The 16,691-nt window shown below is 34.1% G+C and overlaps 1 protein-coding gene across 4 annotated transcripts in view; it reads left to right on the top strand.

The window, feature by feature from the left end:
- LOC121418685 (synaptosomal-associated protein 25-like) overlaps nt 1–16,691 on the top strand; it is a 67,142-nt gene that overhangs the window by 22,873 nt on the left and 27,578 nt on the right. For all 4 annotated transcript variants that reach the window (XM_041612667.1, XM_041612666.1, XM_041612668.1 and 1 more), the window contains exons 4-5: nt 6,160–6,277; nt 13,940–14,077. In XM_041612667.1, coding sequence (XP_041468601.1) covers nt 6,160–6,277; nt 13,940–14,077 — 256 coding nt within the window. The remainder of the gene's footprint in view (nt 1–6,159; nt 6,278–13,939; nt 14,078–16,691) is intronic.

Below are 16,691 nucleotides of genomic sequence, written 5' to 3'. Positions count from 1 at the left end.
CTCTCAAATATGTTTTTCCCTTAATAGTATTCCTATTTGGAAATAAAAATATTCAATATGTTACAAGAGAAATTGGTCCGTTTAATGGACAGTATATGCTATTCAGAGAAACTTTCTAATGTTATTGATTTCATTTCATTTCATTTATTCAATACTTTCATTAAAAAACATATACATGTAAACAATGTAGATATACATACACACATGTAAAGGAGTATAAAGAAAACATATAAAAACAAACAATACAAATGTACAAATGAAAGCATTAGGAGAGGCAGAAAGGCAAAGCCTTATATAAAAGCCAATCTCCATACAGATAAAATATTAAAAATTGAATTGTTGATTAAGAATAGCAAATTAAAATGAATTGAAAACAGTACATTTAAATCTAACACCCATACATTCACATCAGCACACATACACCATTTATAATCAAACACCAGCAAACACACACACACACATACATTCTTATTTAAAATATCAAACTGTTACAATTTAAAGGTACCTATGTAATAGTAAAAATTTCACTTTTCTTTTAAAAGTATTCAGCGTTGGACTCTGTCTTATTGTTAATGGTAATTCATTCCAGATTAATGGACCCTTATAAAAAATTGTATTTTGGTAAGTTGAAGTTTTTGTTAAGGGAAAATGAAAATTGTTTGAATGCCTAGTTTGATATTCATGAATATTTCTGTTCAGTTGGAAATATGATATGATAGATGTTGGTAATAATTTGTGGATACATAAATACATGAATATTGCACATTGGTAAACATATATATCAGGCATTTTCAGAGTCTTTAGAGTAAAGAATATAGGGCTGGTATGGGCAAGGTATTGGCTATGATAAACAAGTCTTATAATTTTCTTTTGCAGCACAAAAAGTCTATTAGTATTTTGCATACTAGAGCATGCCCATGTAAGAATACAGTAATACATATGTGGCAATATCAATGTGTTGTATAAGATCATTAGAGTTTCTTTGGGAAAAGATTTCAGTTTATAAAATAAACCGATACGTTTGGATATTTTATTGCAGATGACACTAGTGTGTTCATTCCATGTTAGTTTATTGTCAATAGTTACCCCTAAAAAAGTTGTCTGTTTGACTTGACATATGAAAGAGTCTTTGATTTTTAATTTTATTTGGGTTGCATCAATATGTTTTTTTGTGAAAGTCATGAAATTTGTTTTTTTTATGTTAAGTACAAGTTTATTATTATTAAGCCAGACAACCAGTTTGTCAAATTCAGTATTAAAGTTATTTTGTAGAGTAATGATATCATGGTGGGACATAAACACACTAGTATCATCCGCAAATAATATTGGCTCAAATTGTTCAGAAATATTGCACAAGTCATTTACAAATAAAAGAAATAATAATGGGCCTAATATTGAGCCTTGGGGCACTCCACACCTTACTGTCATCATCTGAGATTCACATTCATCTAATAATACATACTGTTTACGATTACTTAAATAATTTTTAAACCATTCAAATACAACACCTCTAATTCCATATCTCTCTAACTTTTTTAATAAAATATTATGATCCAGAGAATCAAAGGCCTTACTAAGGTCTAAAAACAACCCAATCATTATTTCTTTTTTTTCAAAGGCAATTGATACTTTGTGTATTAACTCGATAATGGCAGAAGATGTAGAGTGACCTGCACGAAAACCAAACTGCTTTGGAGTAATGATATTGCACTTGTCCAAGAATTTATATACACGTATATACACACATTTCTCTAAGATTTTAGAAAAGAAGGGGAGAATAGATATAGGTCTGTAATTTGATATACTATCTTTTAATCCACTTTTATGAACTGGAATGACTTTGGCGATTTTTAATTTGTCAGGTACAATACCAGTATTCAGAGATAAATTGATTATCTCACATAAAGGATGACATAAAATATGAATAACACTTTTAACCAATTCACCACGTACTCCATCATAAAGCTAAGATGCAGTTTGGAAACTAAAAGGATCTCTTAGGGAGAACATTTGAAATGTTGAAACCACAAAATAAAAACCTATAAGTTATGTTCAGACATCCAAATCACCAAATTCTTCCCATATAACTCACGACATCCATAATGTTTCCTACTTGTTAAAACCCTGGTGACAATGATTTTGTTTCCACTTGAGAATTCACTCACTGTCATTGCCAATAAACATGCATGTCTTTGAGGCGTAGCTGGAATTATCGATTTCAAGATCACTATGTTAGATTTAGTTCAGTGTTTCCACACGAGGGTGAGAAGTCTTCATTGCAATGAAGAAGCATAGTCGTTATATTTGATCGAATACCAAGCATCACCTAATACCACATTTGGCTGAAATATGCCATTTAGTATTCCTGTACATGGCTTGTGTCTAGGTATCTACCCAATAAAACATGTATGGAGTAATAAAGCAGAGATAGACCAGCCCATGGGTGTACAGTTCATGGGAGTATGTGGATAGAATGTTGGTCCCACTAATGTTAGGGTGTATGTATGCTTCCTATTTTCAAGCCAACATTAGGATTTTGTTGCACATTAAGTTAAAACATGATGGCTTCTTTTCTCATTTTCATTTAAATGCTGATCATAAATTTGCATAATTTATGATCAATGTTTTTCTAAAGACAGTCACTTGGGAAGCATTAAACAAACACTTCTGTGCTGATTTTGTTAAAGACTGTTCCAATTTATTATGATTGCTTCCAGAGCTGGAATTTACACTTGCATATAAACCTTGATAGTACAATGAAATATTCTTATTTTACAATTGCTCTTGTGTGAACAAACTCAAGAGTCCCATTCATCCCCAAAATGGATGACCTTGGCCTTGCATCATACTAGGTGCGCAGCTTCTCACATCAGGAGTCTATGGGGGAAACGATTGGGGGAGATCAAAGGATGTGCAAAAAATAGGTTATCAGATTAAAGCCTTTTAAAGTTTTGGTAAATCCCTCCAAAGTGCATGTCACTATTCCAATTGATTACCAGATGTGCCTGCCCTACAATAGTTATGTTGTGAAGTATGAAAATTCAGAAAACTTAATTTATTTGATAAGATTTGTGATTTTACATGCAAATAAATTCATTTATTTGGAGAATGCTGTCACTAATTTGCCATACATTTATTTAATTAATAAGTTGATCTGTTCAACACTTTGTTTTAATGGTGATAATAACTTTTACAAAAATAACGGGATTCAAACCCTTGTTATTTATTTGTCTCAGAAAGACAATTCCTGAAAAATCTCAGAAAATTGTCAACATAGTATAGACTTTCTTAATCATAACAGGAAACGCGATACCCTGATAATGATCAATGGATAATTATACACTTCAGGCTTGAAGACAAGCAGCCTGACTGAGACTGATAAATAATGAAAGGAAAAATTCTCGGCCTGGTTGAAGTAAGATAGTATTTCTGACATGCGTTACCCTCAATTCATACTACAAGGCTCTCATATTTGTGATGCCAAATTGGTGAATCAGTATGTGTTTTGAGGATGCATTCTCATTCATTCTATTCTAAGATAATCAATAATTTTCTTATCTTCCTGTATCTTGGCTTCATATGCTGATTTAGAGAAGCTTAGCGTATGTATGATCACCGTAGAGTAGTGAAGGATATATTTTAGGACAAATCCAGTCAATGTATTGATATGATTATTATTAGATTTATAAGGAAATACTTCCAGAATAGTATTAGTAATGACAGTCGTAGATGTGAGTAAAGGGTACAATGATTATTTATACACTGATGTCTTTTATTAACGAATATTTTAGCTTGAAATAGTCTTGGTGTAGAGCTTCTATTTTAACAGTTAATGTCTACTTCAGTATGTATCTAAAAATGGGTTCACTTGAAAAGTACATTTCCCTAATGTAGGATAGAGCTTCTTTGTCAGTTATAGTTTTGCTATTTAATTTTCCCATGAACTCTTTCACAATTATTTTTCTTTACAACATTGTTGTGCAACAGATGGTCAAGTATTTATGAAATATATTCTGAAATAGGTTGCTTATGAAAGAAAATTTGGAGATAATGCTGAATATATAGAACTGCTGCTTAAAATGTCAAGAACCAATGTAATAACCAAGTAGAAGGCATAAACACATCTTTATTTCTGTTTTGGTAAAATACTATAGCCTAATTTCATCTCTGATAATGATTGCTATTTGTTCTCTGTCAAGATGAATTAAAGTTTAAATAATTAATTTTCTGAAGTTCCTTGAGCTTTTGCAGTCACAATGGATCCTGACATAACAGAATGTGATATTTCCATGTGTTGTTTATAGTCTGTCCATTGATAAATGGTTCATTCATCTCATTGTTCACTTGTTCTCATATTGTCTTAAGTAGTCCACATTAACATTTGGCTTATCATTAATATCCTTCAATTAATTCATTTAGAATTATGATTGTGATTTAATCTATCCAGGTTACATTTTAGCAATACATTGTTAAACAATTTTGTATTTCCCATATGTTAATTCATCCATTGTTTCATATGCATGCATACAGCTTTTATCAAAGTTGGAAATCTCCATTTATCATGAATTTAACACAATCACTGCATGCAATTTTAAATTTCATTTTCACAATATTTTTAATGCATGTTTATATGATATTTATATTTGTCTATTTTATACAAAAGGCCAAGTCTGCTCCCCATCAAGTTGATTTTGATTTTGAGGAATAGAAAAACTTAACTAAAAATCAGACATAAACAAAAAGAAATTAAATAATTTGGTAGTATCTTATTTTGCAAATAATTAATTCAATTAGCATGCAAATGAGGGAGCAGATAATGTCACATAATTTCCTTCTCAGTTTTAGTTTATGTAGCATAGTTATTTCTATGAAATTCAAAATATTTTAATATTTTTGCTCCAATAATGAAACTCATTTGACAACACATTGGCATTGTACAGTGTCAAGAGAGTTGAGAGTTTCACTATGAAATAAAAAATACATTTGAATTGAAATACAGTATATGCAAACCGAATGATAAAATAAAAGAGACATGATGATATTACATCATGTTTTATATTTCTATGTTTTTTATGGATCTAGGTATCATTTTGAATAGGTATTTTAGGTTGCTCTATTTGGATTTTAACATATTTTGATAAAAAGTAATTCATGCATGTAATTGCAAGAGTAAACATATAGAATTAACATGCTATAGATAATGTGAATTCTTGTATGCAGTGCATTTTTTAAGGTAAATTTTTATAATATTAATTGTTATACTGTATATACTTTTCATAAACTGTTTTGTTTTTACATTGATTCTTTGTATTTTTATTTATTTTTCCTGTTGTATGTGTTTTTTTTTCATTTCTTAATTTTTATTTATATTATTATCTCTGTAATATTAATAAATTTATGTGTTTTTGTTTATTTACTTCTTTCTTTTTTAATATTTTAGTTTCTTATTTTTATTGCTTCAATTGTTCTTTCAGGGTGGGGGTAGAAAATATGCACTTGGCTCAGTATGGACTATTAAAAGGCTCTAAAAGGGTCACTCTACAATGTAGAATTTTGAATTATATAATATTGCCAATCAAATTCTGTGTTATAATGAAAATAACTTTAATAGTCTTGAATAATCGAAAAATAATCATGAATGTGATTCAAGCTCCCCCCCCCAAAAAAAAAAAAGAAGATGAAAGAATACTCGTCTTGGAGAAAGGGGATTTTTCTGTCTGTTGGTAAAATTTAGGTACAGGAAGCTGAAACGTTTGTATCTAAAAATGGGTTCACTTGAAAAGTACATTTTCCTAATGTAGGATAGAGCTTCTTTGTCATTAATCATAGTCTTGCTATGTAATTTTCCCATGAACTCTTTCACAATAAATTTTTCTTTACGACAGGTGCACTGTTGTGCAACAGAAGCTGAAACGAATTGACCCCTTCTTTTAACAATATTCAAAATTATCATAGCATATTAAATAATGAAATTGCACTTAACCAAAAATAATGTATAAAACTATGACTGTAATGAATACATTTTATGAATACATTTCATGAAATCAATTGAGCAGTCAAACAGTTGTTTATAGCTTTAGTGTCTCTGTTTGATATTATGGATGCATGCTTAAACCTTTGTGTGTGTGTTTTTTTTTTTTTACAATTGTCGAATAATAGAGCAACTTGATCGGATTGAAGAGGGTATGGACCAGATCAATACAGACATGAGAGAAGCTGAGAAGAATCTCACTGGATTAGAGAAATGCTGTGGAATCTGCGTCTGCCCCTGGAAAAAGTAAGTTCTCTTTTATAGAACCACCCATTCACTATGATAACACAGTGAAATGCTTTGGATGAAGTGGCAATATTTCCTACCTTGAGATTCCTCCCAAAATTAAGTAGATGCAGCCAACACAGACAATTTTTTCATTTAATATATCTGTGGATGAATTGCTATTTTGACTGGACTTCAACAACGAATAAAAGGCCCATAAAATAAAAGACTCCCTGTGCCAAGCATCTCCCTCTTATCCTGAAAAACATCCTGTTCGGTAAATCCGCATCCTCCAGAGTCAGGGTGGGGATCAGGCAGTGACATGATCTTAACCTCAGATGCACTTTGGTAGACAAGGCCGAGCCACTACAAACTCTCATTCAATGAGGGGCTCGGTCCGTCATATTGCATCGCCAAAGCCGAAGATTTCTTCACAATATTATTGTCCTCTCTTCTTGGGCAGTGGTACGTCGTTGTGACGCCCATCTCGTACTGTCGCACATCATTGTGCTGCGTGATAAAGCTATACTGACATATTGTGCTCTTAGCCTAAATTGGTTTGATATTGGCGTTCATGATCAAGGGAAACGGGTAGAGAGAAAGCTACGACCCTTTCAAAGACAACCTCCCCCCATACCCACATACAATCTTTTTGTTTGGCAGATAAGTACATTAAGGTATTTTACCCACTCTTATTTGCATTTTGATTGAATTTTGTTTATGTATATGGGTGGTATTGCCAATCTGTGCTCTGAGCATTGAAATTGAAAGATGTTTCTTGTTATTTGTTCTGTTTTGCGGGTCAAGGAGTATGAGCCGGCTTGATTGCTAATACAAATTTATATCCAAAGATAACTACATTAGCTTTTTCAGCATGTTCAAATAATCATAGTCAGATTTGGATCTCAGTTGATACATATTCAATTTGTATGCCACATGTATATCTCTCTGAGGCAAGTAGCTGCTCTCTTTTTTCTGACTTTGTTATCTACCCCCCCCCCCTCCCCTTCTCTCTTCTGTCTGTATTAGCTGTCTTTCTTGATTTTTCTTTGTATTTCATTTTAACTTTTTTATTGCTTTCTTTTTTCTTCTTTTCTCCTGTGCTTCTTTTCTACCATATGCTATGTTCTTTCTTTTTATTTATTTTCTCTTTAAAAGTGTTCATGCTTTTGTTGCCAAATCTTGAACAGTGCAGACTTTTAACAGTACATCAATACATACATGCAGTACAGTTGTAGAAATTTTGAATGCTTTTCCTAATGATGCCAACTTGTAGCCATTCATCCAAATTGTTGTATCAATCGGTTGGGGTAAAAATATAGATATTTAGATTTTTGCAAAAATTCAATGTGTGAGACTTATTCTGTATGTGGAAAAAAGATGTAATCTTCTTGCAATAAGGAAAGATTTTCAATGCAAGGACATGTAAATCTTGTACAATTCACTTACCCATTTCGCACCATACTGCCATGTCGCAACCGATTGTTTGGATGAACCTCAACAGAGTATGCATGAAAATTATTGTGAAATTAAGCATAGCTACTCCTTTACGAATTCAACAATTTCTTGTGAAAATGATCTTAAATGCTGACTGATGTATGTATCCTGTAAAGCTTTGATCATTTTCAAAACACACCCATCTAGGTGGCCATGGTAGATCAAAGATACAAAGTCATTGACATCAGGGGCCTGTTCAATAAAGAATTACCACTGTTGTAACTTTGCCATTATGGCAACTACCTTGGCAACCTTGAATTTTGATTGGCTGCTGAGCCCTGTTGCCATGGTAGTTGCCATAATCGCAAAGTTACAACAGTTGCAAGTCCGTTACGAAACAGGACCCCTGTCTTAAAATCTTTCTCTCAAAGAGAAAAGAAATATTAAGCAATTTTTTATTCATTTCGTATGAATGATTTATCGCATTCCTTGGAAGGAATTTAGTATAAGCAACCTTTAAAATGTGTTTGGTTACTAACGATGTCATGGATTTGCATTCTCTAAAAAATTAATTTGTCAGATATGAGTTATGAATTTTACTCCTAGATCAAAGTGATGTGATAAGTCCTTCCCCCTCCAGTTTATTTCGATAATTTATCCCACTTCATATGATAATGTATAAGAATTATGCAACATAAAGTCAATTTCTATGAGAAATGCTATTCTCATTTTTACCATATTCACTACTTAGCTCAAGATTAAAAAGGGAAACTCCAGCTCTTGCTGCTTGATATCCTCTCTCTTTCCCCCTCTCTAATTCTTTCTTCTCTTTCTTTCTCGTCCGTTGGTACTTAATCATATAAAGAATTTTTTCTCCAATTTTGCTGTGAACCGCCTGACATTTTTCAAAGTGTTTGATAGAGTGCACTCACTTTGTCTCTGCAAAAATGTTATTGGAATTCCCAGTACGTAGATCAAGTTTCCAAATGGATAAATATAATTCCATTTTAATACTTCAGTCAAACTTATCCTCAGACAGCATTTTAATGAAGATTTATTTACCAGCCATTTCTCGCTCTTTCACTCATTTCGTACTGTCTTTCTGCCATGTCTTTTTGTCAGGTGGAGTGAAATAAGATTGCTCAGTTTTGTCAACAGTCGGGAATATGTATTGTGTGCATATGAATGTCATACAATATTTTAATATTCCATTGCAAACTACCCCAAAAGAAGAAGGAATGGAAATCACTCAATGTTGAAACATTTATATACCTTGATATATTAAGAAAATAAATGTCTTGATTGTGAATCTATTCATTTAATTAATATTTATTATAAAGTCTGATTGCCCGACTTAAAAAAAGTAGAAAAGGGGATTTTAACAAATTGGCTGCATTAGGAGTAAAAAAAAAATCATTTCAAATTAATTTTACAAGAGAAATAATTTTATGAAGAAAACTTTATAAAAAGGCTCACTATGATAATTTCCAAATTTATCAAGGCAGAAAAAAATTAAGACCATTTGGATCACCAGGGATGCTTATGTATAGGAGAAGACTCATACAAGGCCATCAATTATTTAAAGCATCTCCATTGTTGTCAGCGTAAAGCCTGCAACTGCTGGACAATTAGAATATTCTCTTTCTCTCATAGTTTGCTCATAGGCATGTCGCCATATCTGAATTAATTTTAGAATTGACCAGAACGTGTTGTTGGTCAAAACTAAACGTCTGAATAATGCTGAACGGCCCAAATGCCCGAAGGTGTAAAAGAAGAAACGTGTAGAACTTGGTTCTGTGGGTGAGTTCACACAGTGAGTATGAAAGAAGATGAGTAAGTAGAGAAAATGAAAAAAGTGAGATGTATGATATGGGTATTTAGGATACTAGGACTGAAATAAGTAAGACATAGACACCGTTCTCATTATACTTTATAAAACTGGTTTACTGGAAACCAGTTCAAAAAAACAGTTTAGAAGATTGCTTTGCTAGCGTTCCCATTTGATCACCTGAAAGTGGTTTTCAACACCACTTCACGTAAAGCAGTTTTGTTGCTATGGGAACACTCAGTGGGGTGACATGTTTTGCACGAACTTTGAAACCGCAGTGTTGGCATTCCACACACAGTGTGTAGAGAAGTGTGCTCGAAATTTGCGAAGATCGCTTCATGAAGAACTGTTGTGTCCTCACACTAAAACCAGTTTAACGAGGCTAAAGCGATCTTCAAAACTACATCGCGAGGTGGTTTTATGAACCAGCTTGAAAGATCGCTTCCAAGACTGCTTTGACCATTCTCATTAGTTTCTAGTTAACTAGTTTTAGGACGGTAGTGAGAACAGTGTCTAAGACAATAAGAGAGTGAGAAGGAGGGGAAGAAGAGGAAGATTTCAACAGAGGAAAGAAAAGGAATTTTCAGATATTACAGTAGATGAGTAAAAGAAAGTGGAGGAGGACGACAAGGAGAATTAGAAGAAGTGCCATACTCTGTGTTTTGAACTATTAGTGATCAACAGTAGCATTTAAGAAACAATGTGCCCCCTGAAAATCATGGTTTTATTTAAGGTGTAACTGCGAACACAGTTAGTGTAATTTTTTCAGGGTCCTGTAGTCAGGATCCCTTCTAAACCCTTAAAGGAGTTCTGTGCTGAATTTTACTAGTCTTTTCTGTAATCTGTTTCAGCGATGCTTCACAGAGGGAATATTCCCATAGCACTGTAAGACTTATCTGTTATTCAAGTACACAAGAGAATCTCAAGGGGTAATCCAACAAACTATGAGCCAATCTCTGTTTTAAGCATTTATCAGTGTGGTTATGGAAGCAGTTGTCAACAACCAACTATACTCCATGATTTTAAGTTAACATTTTGAATTTAGGTTGGTTCATAGCACTACCGACCTGCTCACTATGATTTCCTTGACAGAAATGGAGAGGTTTGCAGCACGGCTCGGGACATCAAAGCAGCCGCGGCAGATTATGGTACAGTAGACTATGTGCAAAGCTCAGATTCTAGCTGCTCACATGGCTTCAGAGTTATTTTTATGTAAATCTATGAAGGTTGTATTCTCTGTAGTGAATTCTGTGTTTGTGACTCAGAATTTTATGAACACTGCCCAAAACTGCTTTCTGGAAACAAACTGAATGGATGTTAAGGATGTCCATCCATAGTAATTCTAGGAGTGTTCATCCCTGTCTCACAAGTTTCTTTGTTAAAGTCACAACTCTATTCTCTCTCTTTCTGTTTCTGTAAGCAATATGGGACAATATTGATTATACTGCTCCAAGGCAATTGGCATTTTGAAGGACACATGGCCTGTACTCTACATATTCTGCTGTTGTGGAGTGCCTGCGGTCACTGCTCTAACGATGTGTAGGGGGACATGGGACTGGTTCACATGATTACCATTGGTGTCAAGGCTTTGTATCAAGCTCTATTTACAAAACAAACTTGTGTCCTGTAGCAAGATGCTAATCTGCATAAAGCATTTTACTGACAATTTCTTGTATGCATTGTTTAGAGGCAGGTTTCTTTTTTGTTTTGATGACTAGATAGATAATCCATCAAACAATGTCCTCTTTGAATCTAAGCTCTATTTCTATTAAGAAAATTATAGAAGCTATATCACCATGTCAAAGAGATACAACTTGATGTGCCAGTCATTCCCAACTCGGGGCCTTTCTCACCTTGACCTACCAGTTATGCAAGTTGCCATGTACTCCTTCAAAATCATGTGAGGTCACACCAGTGTGACACATCTGAGAGACCTCAAGTACTTGGTGATACCCAGGGCTCACTGCAACATTACTGAATGGTTGTTTCATTTGGAATGATGTCTTTGCAATATCTTTTTTCTTTCTTGCAGGTTTTACAGTGGTTTCTTGTGCTGTTTCTCAAGTCAGGGATATTGCCAAACCTGCTGAAGACTTTCCTTCAGAATTATTTGCAAAATATACTGATTATGATGATAATGACAATAAAAGAACCAAGTATATTTCGCCCCCCCCCCCCCCATGACCAGTCAGAAACCCAGCTAGTCAGGCCTTAAGATTCTACAGTCTATGTAGAAGATTACCTGTTACCAACCAGTCCCTAGACCAGTAATCCACCTTTTTACCAATTAAAGGTAGTGCTTAGCACGGACACAGGAGCCGGCACTACGCTACTTGACACTATCACCTGATTTGGTCATGTGTTTGGACCTAGAATTGCAACATATTCCATGAAGGTCCATGCACTTCCTTTTAAAAAATAGGAATATTCCATGTAAACATAGCTGTTCAGTAGAAAGCAGTGGAGAGTACTGTCCTATTAACCATGTAAATTCAAGCTGCCTGCTTGTTGGGAAATTTGCTTGCCTTTGGTGCGACTGTTTGTGTTGCAGTGGTTGAGTAATGCCACATTTTATTGACTGGCAATTATGTTCAGTGAGCACCAGAGCTCTTCCTGTCTTCGTAGCTTGTTAGCTGCTACATTTATACAGGGGTCACCTAGTTCCAGTGTACAAAGACTATGGTCTTCTCTGTTGTGTCCTGGGATAATGAATGCAAGACAGTTGGATTATACACAACACCTTCCAGCATCTATGTCACCCAATACTTGAGTAATTTCCCCAAATAAACTTACAAAAAGTAAAGATGATTAATTATTTCATAAACAGTGTATTTTTGAAAGCTATTTAAGGTGTAACATAAGATCTTAAGATTTCATCCTTTGAGGAAACACTTGCGTTTGGTACCTTGGCATTCTATAAAAAGGTGCTTCTTTAGGGTATGCAGACTGTGATTCACCTGATCAAGATTAAACATTGACACATCAGGTTTCTCGGAAATGGTTGAAAAGCAACTATTGACACTTCTTCTGAGTACATGTTAAAGTCAGAGCACATGCCCCCAGAGGGCCAATGGAACAAAGCTATGATTTCCACCGTAACTCTATTCGCAGAGATGTTTATTAAAAAGCGATGTAAAGGACATGATTCGTATGTCTAGTAGATGTTAATGGGTTTCTATCAAAGTGTTTGATTATGTATTGGATTTCCATTTCAGCATGACAAAGAAACACATGAAAATCCAGCAATTTGATATCTTGATATTTGATTTGTGAAGTAATTATCTTACCATCACATAAATGATTCATTAGATTATTCTTTAGAAAATGAAATATGTAACATCCACAATCCTTATATGTGATATAATCTGGTAATGCTGAACATTACTCAAAAATATTGATTAAGTTTACTTTCTCAATGCTTTTTGTATTCTTTCTTTTCTTAATACTTGTTCATCAGGATTGCAATTATAATTGAGTTACCAGCTAAATCATTTGTTTTGATTTTGAGCTGTGGGCACCTTTACTAATTATCTTTGAGCAAGATGTACAGCAATGGGTGCTTCAACATTCTTTAAAAAAAAGAGAACTTACCTTGAGCATTTTGGTGGTCATTTCATTGGATTCTGTACGAACTCATTTTGATATCGTTACCAAAACTAGCATTTACCTTTAAACACTAAATAACTAATTGTACATCTTTTTACCAAACATGAAATTACAATGCATAAACATGTTTTTAATGTTTTCATCTCATACTCAAGGGGGGGGGGGGTCAAAATTTGTATTATTATTGTGACTATGGAATGATAAGTGTGGTAGCATATTTCATTTCGGGTATAATGCCTCGGTCTGTGTTGAGGCAATATACATCATTACACAAGGCATCTTCTCAAAGGTAGCAGCCTCAATGGCTCACTCTTCAGAGTTCATGTTGTTTCTATGTCACCAAATCTTCTAAACATTTCATGGAAAAACTTTAAATACATACATGTACATGTGACGTTCTCAGAAATATAGGGAAATCTTTACAGATTGTTATTAACTTTAACAGGATAGCAATCTCGCAAATACCCTTTCTCAGCTGATTGCCAGAGTTTTCTTGCCTGTGTGGCGATTTTAAAATTCAAGGAATCATTGCTTCTATATAAAAATATTGAATGTTTAAGGATCATTATTGTTGTTTTATGAAATAATATTCAAATCACTCAAGCAGGTGCAAGTAAAACTGTCCATCTGCGTTAACTCTGGAAAAGTCCTCAATGTTTTTCTTTATCACATAAGAACTGTCAAAGGTGGATGTTTTTTCCCAATGCCCTTTGCAATGTGCATTATTTATGTACTAATAGAGGACTGAGAAATGGCGTATTTTTGCTTTGATTGATTATTTCTCACCATTGTTCCTGTACTTGTATTTTCAGATTGGGTAACTTTGAGAAGGGTGATGACTACAAGAAAACATGGAAAGGAAATGACGATGGCAAGGTCAACTCTCACCAGCCAATGAGAGTGGAGGATGATCGTGACGGTATGGCAGGCAACCAAACCATGATTACAAGGTAAATCATCAACATTTTCTATTCTGGGGCCCGTAACACAAAACTTAGCAATGATCGTAGAACATTTTTCTTTTACGATTGATTCCATTGACAACAATGTATAATCAGTCATGAAAATCAAGCGTTCGATGAATCCCTAACCTTTGTGTTACGGGACCCAGGGGTCTGTTGTAGCAATCAAAATGAACATAAAATTTGATTTTTTTTTTAACCAATCTGAAGCATACACTTTGCTCTTAGATTAGATTTGCTCATTGCATTCAATGGCACTCTCTGCCACTGGACCCAAAGTTTTTTTTTTTTTTTTTAATTTATGAATATGCCAAGCTATGAGAACTATCATGGTTGGATTGATCATTGTCCAATTCCAATCCAGGTTTAAATTGCCTTGCCATTGATGGCAGAATTATAATCATTTGTAATTTTTATCAACTGGGAGTGATTCACCATGTAGACCAATGCAAATGAATAAGTACTCCCTCAAAACAGACTCTTACTGGCTCTTCTTCAAAAACATCTTGTAAATGGTGTTTTAAAAATGATCGCTTCAAGGCTATGGAAGTAATGAAAGATTACCATGAAAATTCTAGCATCATTTTTTTATAATAACTAAGAAGTGGGAGTACGGTCACTGTAGAAGTATTTACTCATATAATGTATGCATTATAATTGTAAAAAAATGAGAAACTGGTGTAAATCACAATGTCACATTAAAAAGATTGCTATCATCAACTGACCTAAGCACTAAAACCAGATACTTTCAGTCCAGCTTTTTCGTTTTGGAAGGCCAAGGCTGCTTGATATAGCAATTTATCCCAGAAGACTTCATACAAGGCCAAGGTTAGCGAAACACAGCCTCCAAGCAAAGTTAATTAAGCATTTTACAACAGGTTTGGCAAGGCCCAGGTTACTTTAGATGTCACCTGTATGCTGCCATCTTAGGCAGCATTTTGTTTCCACCTGTCCTATCAAGAAAATATCTGTAAAGCATTGATACATGATAAGGCATTCACACCTGCCTGTAGCAGATGAACTTTTTGTTATGAGCCTGAACATGACTTCACATCATAAAATTCTGCTTACATCTCATGAAAGGTTCTCCTTATTTTTACAGTGCAAATATCCCTATCATCTAGAATACTCCATGTGAAGGTTCTTATAATTTTGAAAAGTAATCTTCGCTTCATGGTTATTTTGTTTGGGGAGAACAAGTACTTTGCTTTCATAATGGGACAGATGTGTGTATACTGTATAAGTTCATCTAATGGCATCAACTATTGTATCTGTGTTAATGATTCATTGCCGCAGAATTTTACTTGAGGTTTATTTGTTTTGCCAATGTATGCAAAAATCTGCATCTGACCAAATGGAAAAAAACAAATTAATTAATTTTATATTAAAGATTTATTCACTTTGTTGATTTTGTTATATGATCAGCCCCATGAGGTTTTCTTTCGGCAGGTGTCTAGATAGCTCCCCGATAGTATGTATTGAGTTTAAGGGCATATTTCAGAATCTAGTTCTCGGTCAGAGTAGTGTCCTTTTCAGTATGCATTGATAAATCAATTTGTGTAGATATTGTGCATTTACTTTCTCTTTGTGGCTTGCAACGCTCATTGTGCTCCTTTAAGAACAGTGGTCAGTATAGAATATTCATGATGTTTTGGTAATGTCGATTGTGCACCACCATTTTGTGTTGTTTTTGAGGGGTGGAGAGGAATAAATCTTTCATGCAACATGAGCTTTTTGAAGCAGTTGATTTCTGGGACCTGTTCAGTATTACTTTGAATGGAACATTCTCAACTACATAAAGTGCATATTGTTGATGAAGAGATAGGTCACTTGAAACCTTCCAGCAAATAATCCAATGGAAGGTGAATTGCTTGGTAAATAGATTTTCATGAGCATAAAACTATACATGACATGCATCAGTGTAGACAAGGCAGACCTATTCAAAAGATAGTAGTGTAGTAGAAAATTTGATACATGCAGTACCGCTGATGATCATTCTACAAGAATTATACCACTTATACCGTATAAAAGATAATGGAACACACTATGGATCCCTACCAATAGGTCCATTGTATAGGGGAAGGCGGGGTAAGTTGTGACAGTTTTTGCTTTTTGCATGTTAGAACTGATATGATTAATAGTCTTGTCGAAATAAGTACCTTGCTTTGAAATTTCATTCTTCTGAAATATTTTCCACCTATATATAACTTTCTACCCCAACACTGAAAGTCATCGTGACCTTTGAAAAAACCGATGTCAAATGGCTCAACTTGCCCCATATATGGGGTAAGTTTGAGCCACCTTCTGGGGTAAGTTGAGCCACAAAAACTATGTACAAAATGTATGGGGGAGAACCAGCATGTCAATGTTTTGTTTAAAGTCTTTTCACTTGCTAATTCTCTATAAATACTAACATCCTGTAAAAGGAAAAGAGCAGTCATGTTAATTTGCTCCTTTCAGCCTGTATATTTCAATCGAATTTTATGGTTTGTTTTTTTAAGATACATTACCATAGGAATTACCATGGCTCAACTTGCCCCATGCTGTTTGGCTCAACTTACCCCAGTCCGAACTTAGTGCAATAATTTTGTATCCACACATT

This window comes from Lytechinus variegatus, chromosome 7 (assembly GCF_018143015.1).
Source record: "Lytechinus variegatus isolate NC3 chromosome 7, Lvar_3.0, whole genome shotgun sequence".
Taxonomy (NCBI): Eukaryota; Metazoa; Echinodermata; class Echinoidea; order Temnopleuroida; family Toxopneustidae; genus Lytechinus; species Lytechinus variegatus.
Note: the sequence above shows the minus strand (reverse complement) of the source record. Positions and strands in the feature narration are given on the sequence as shown.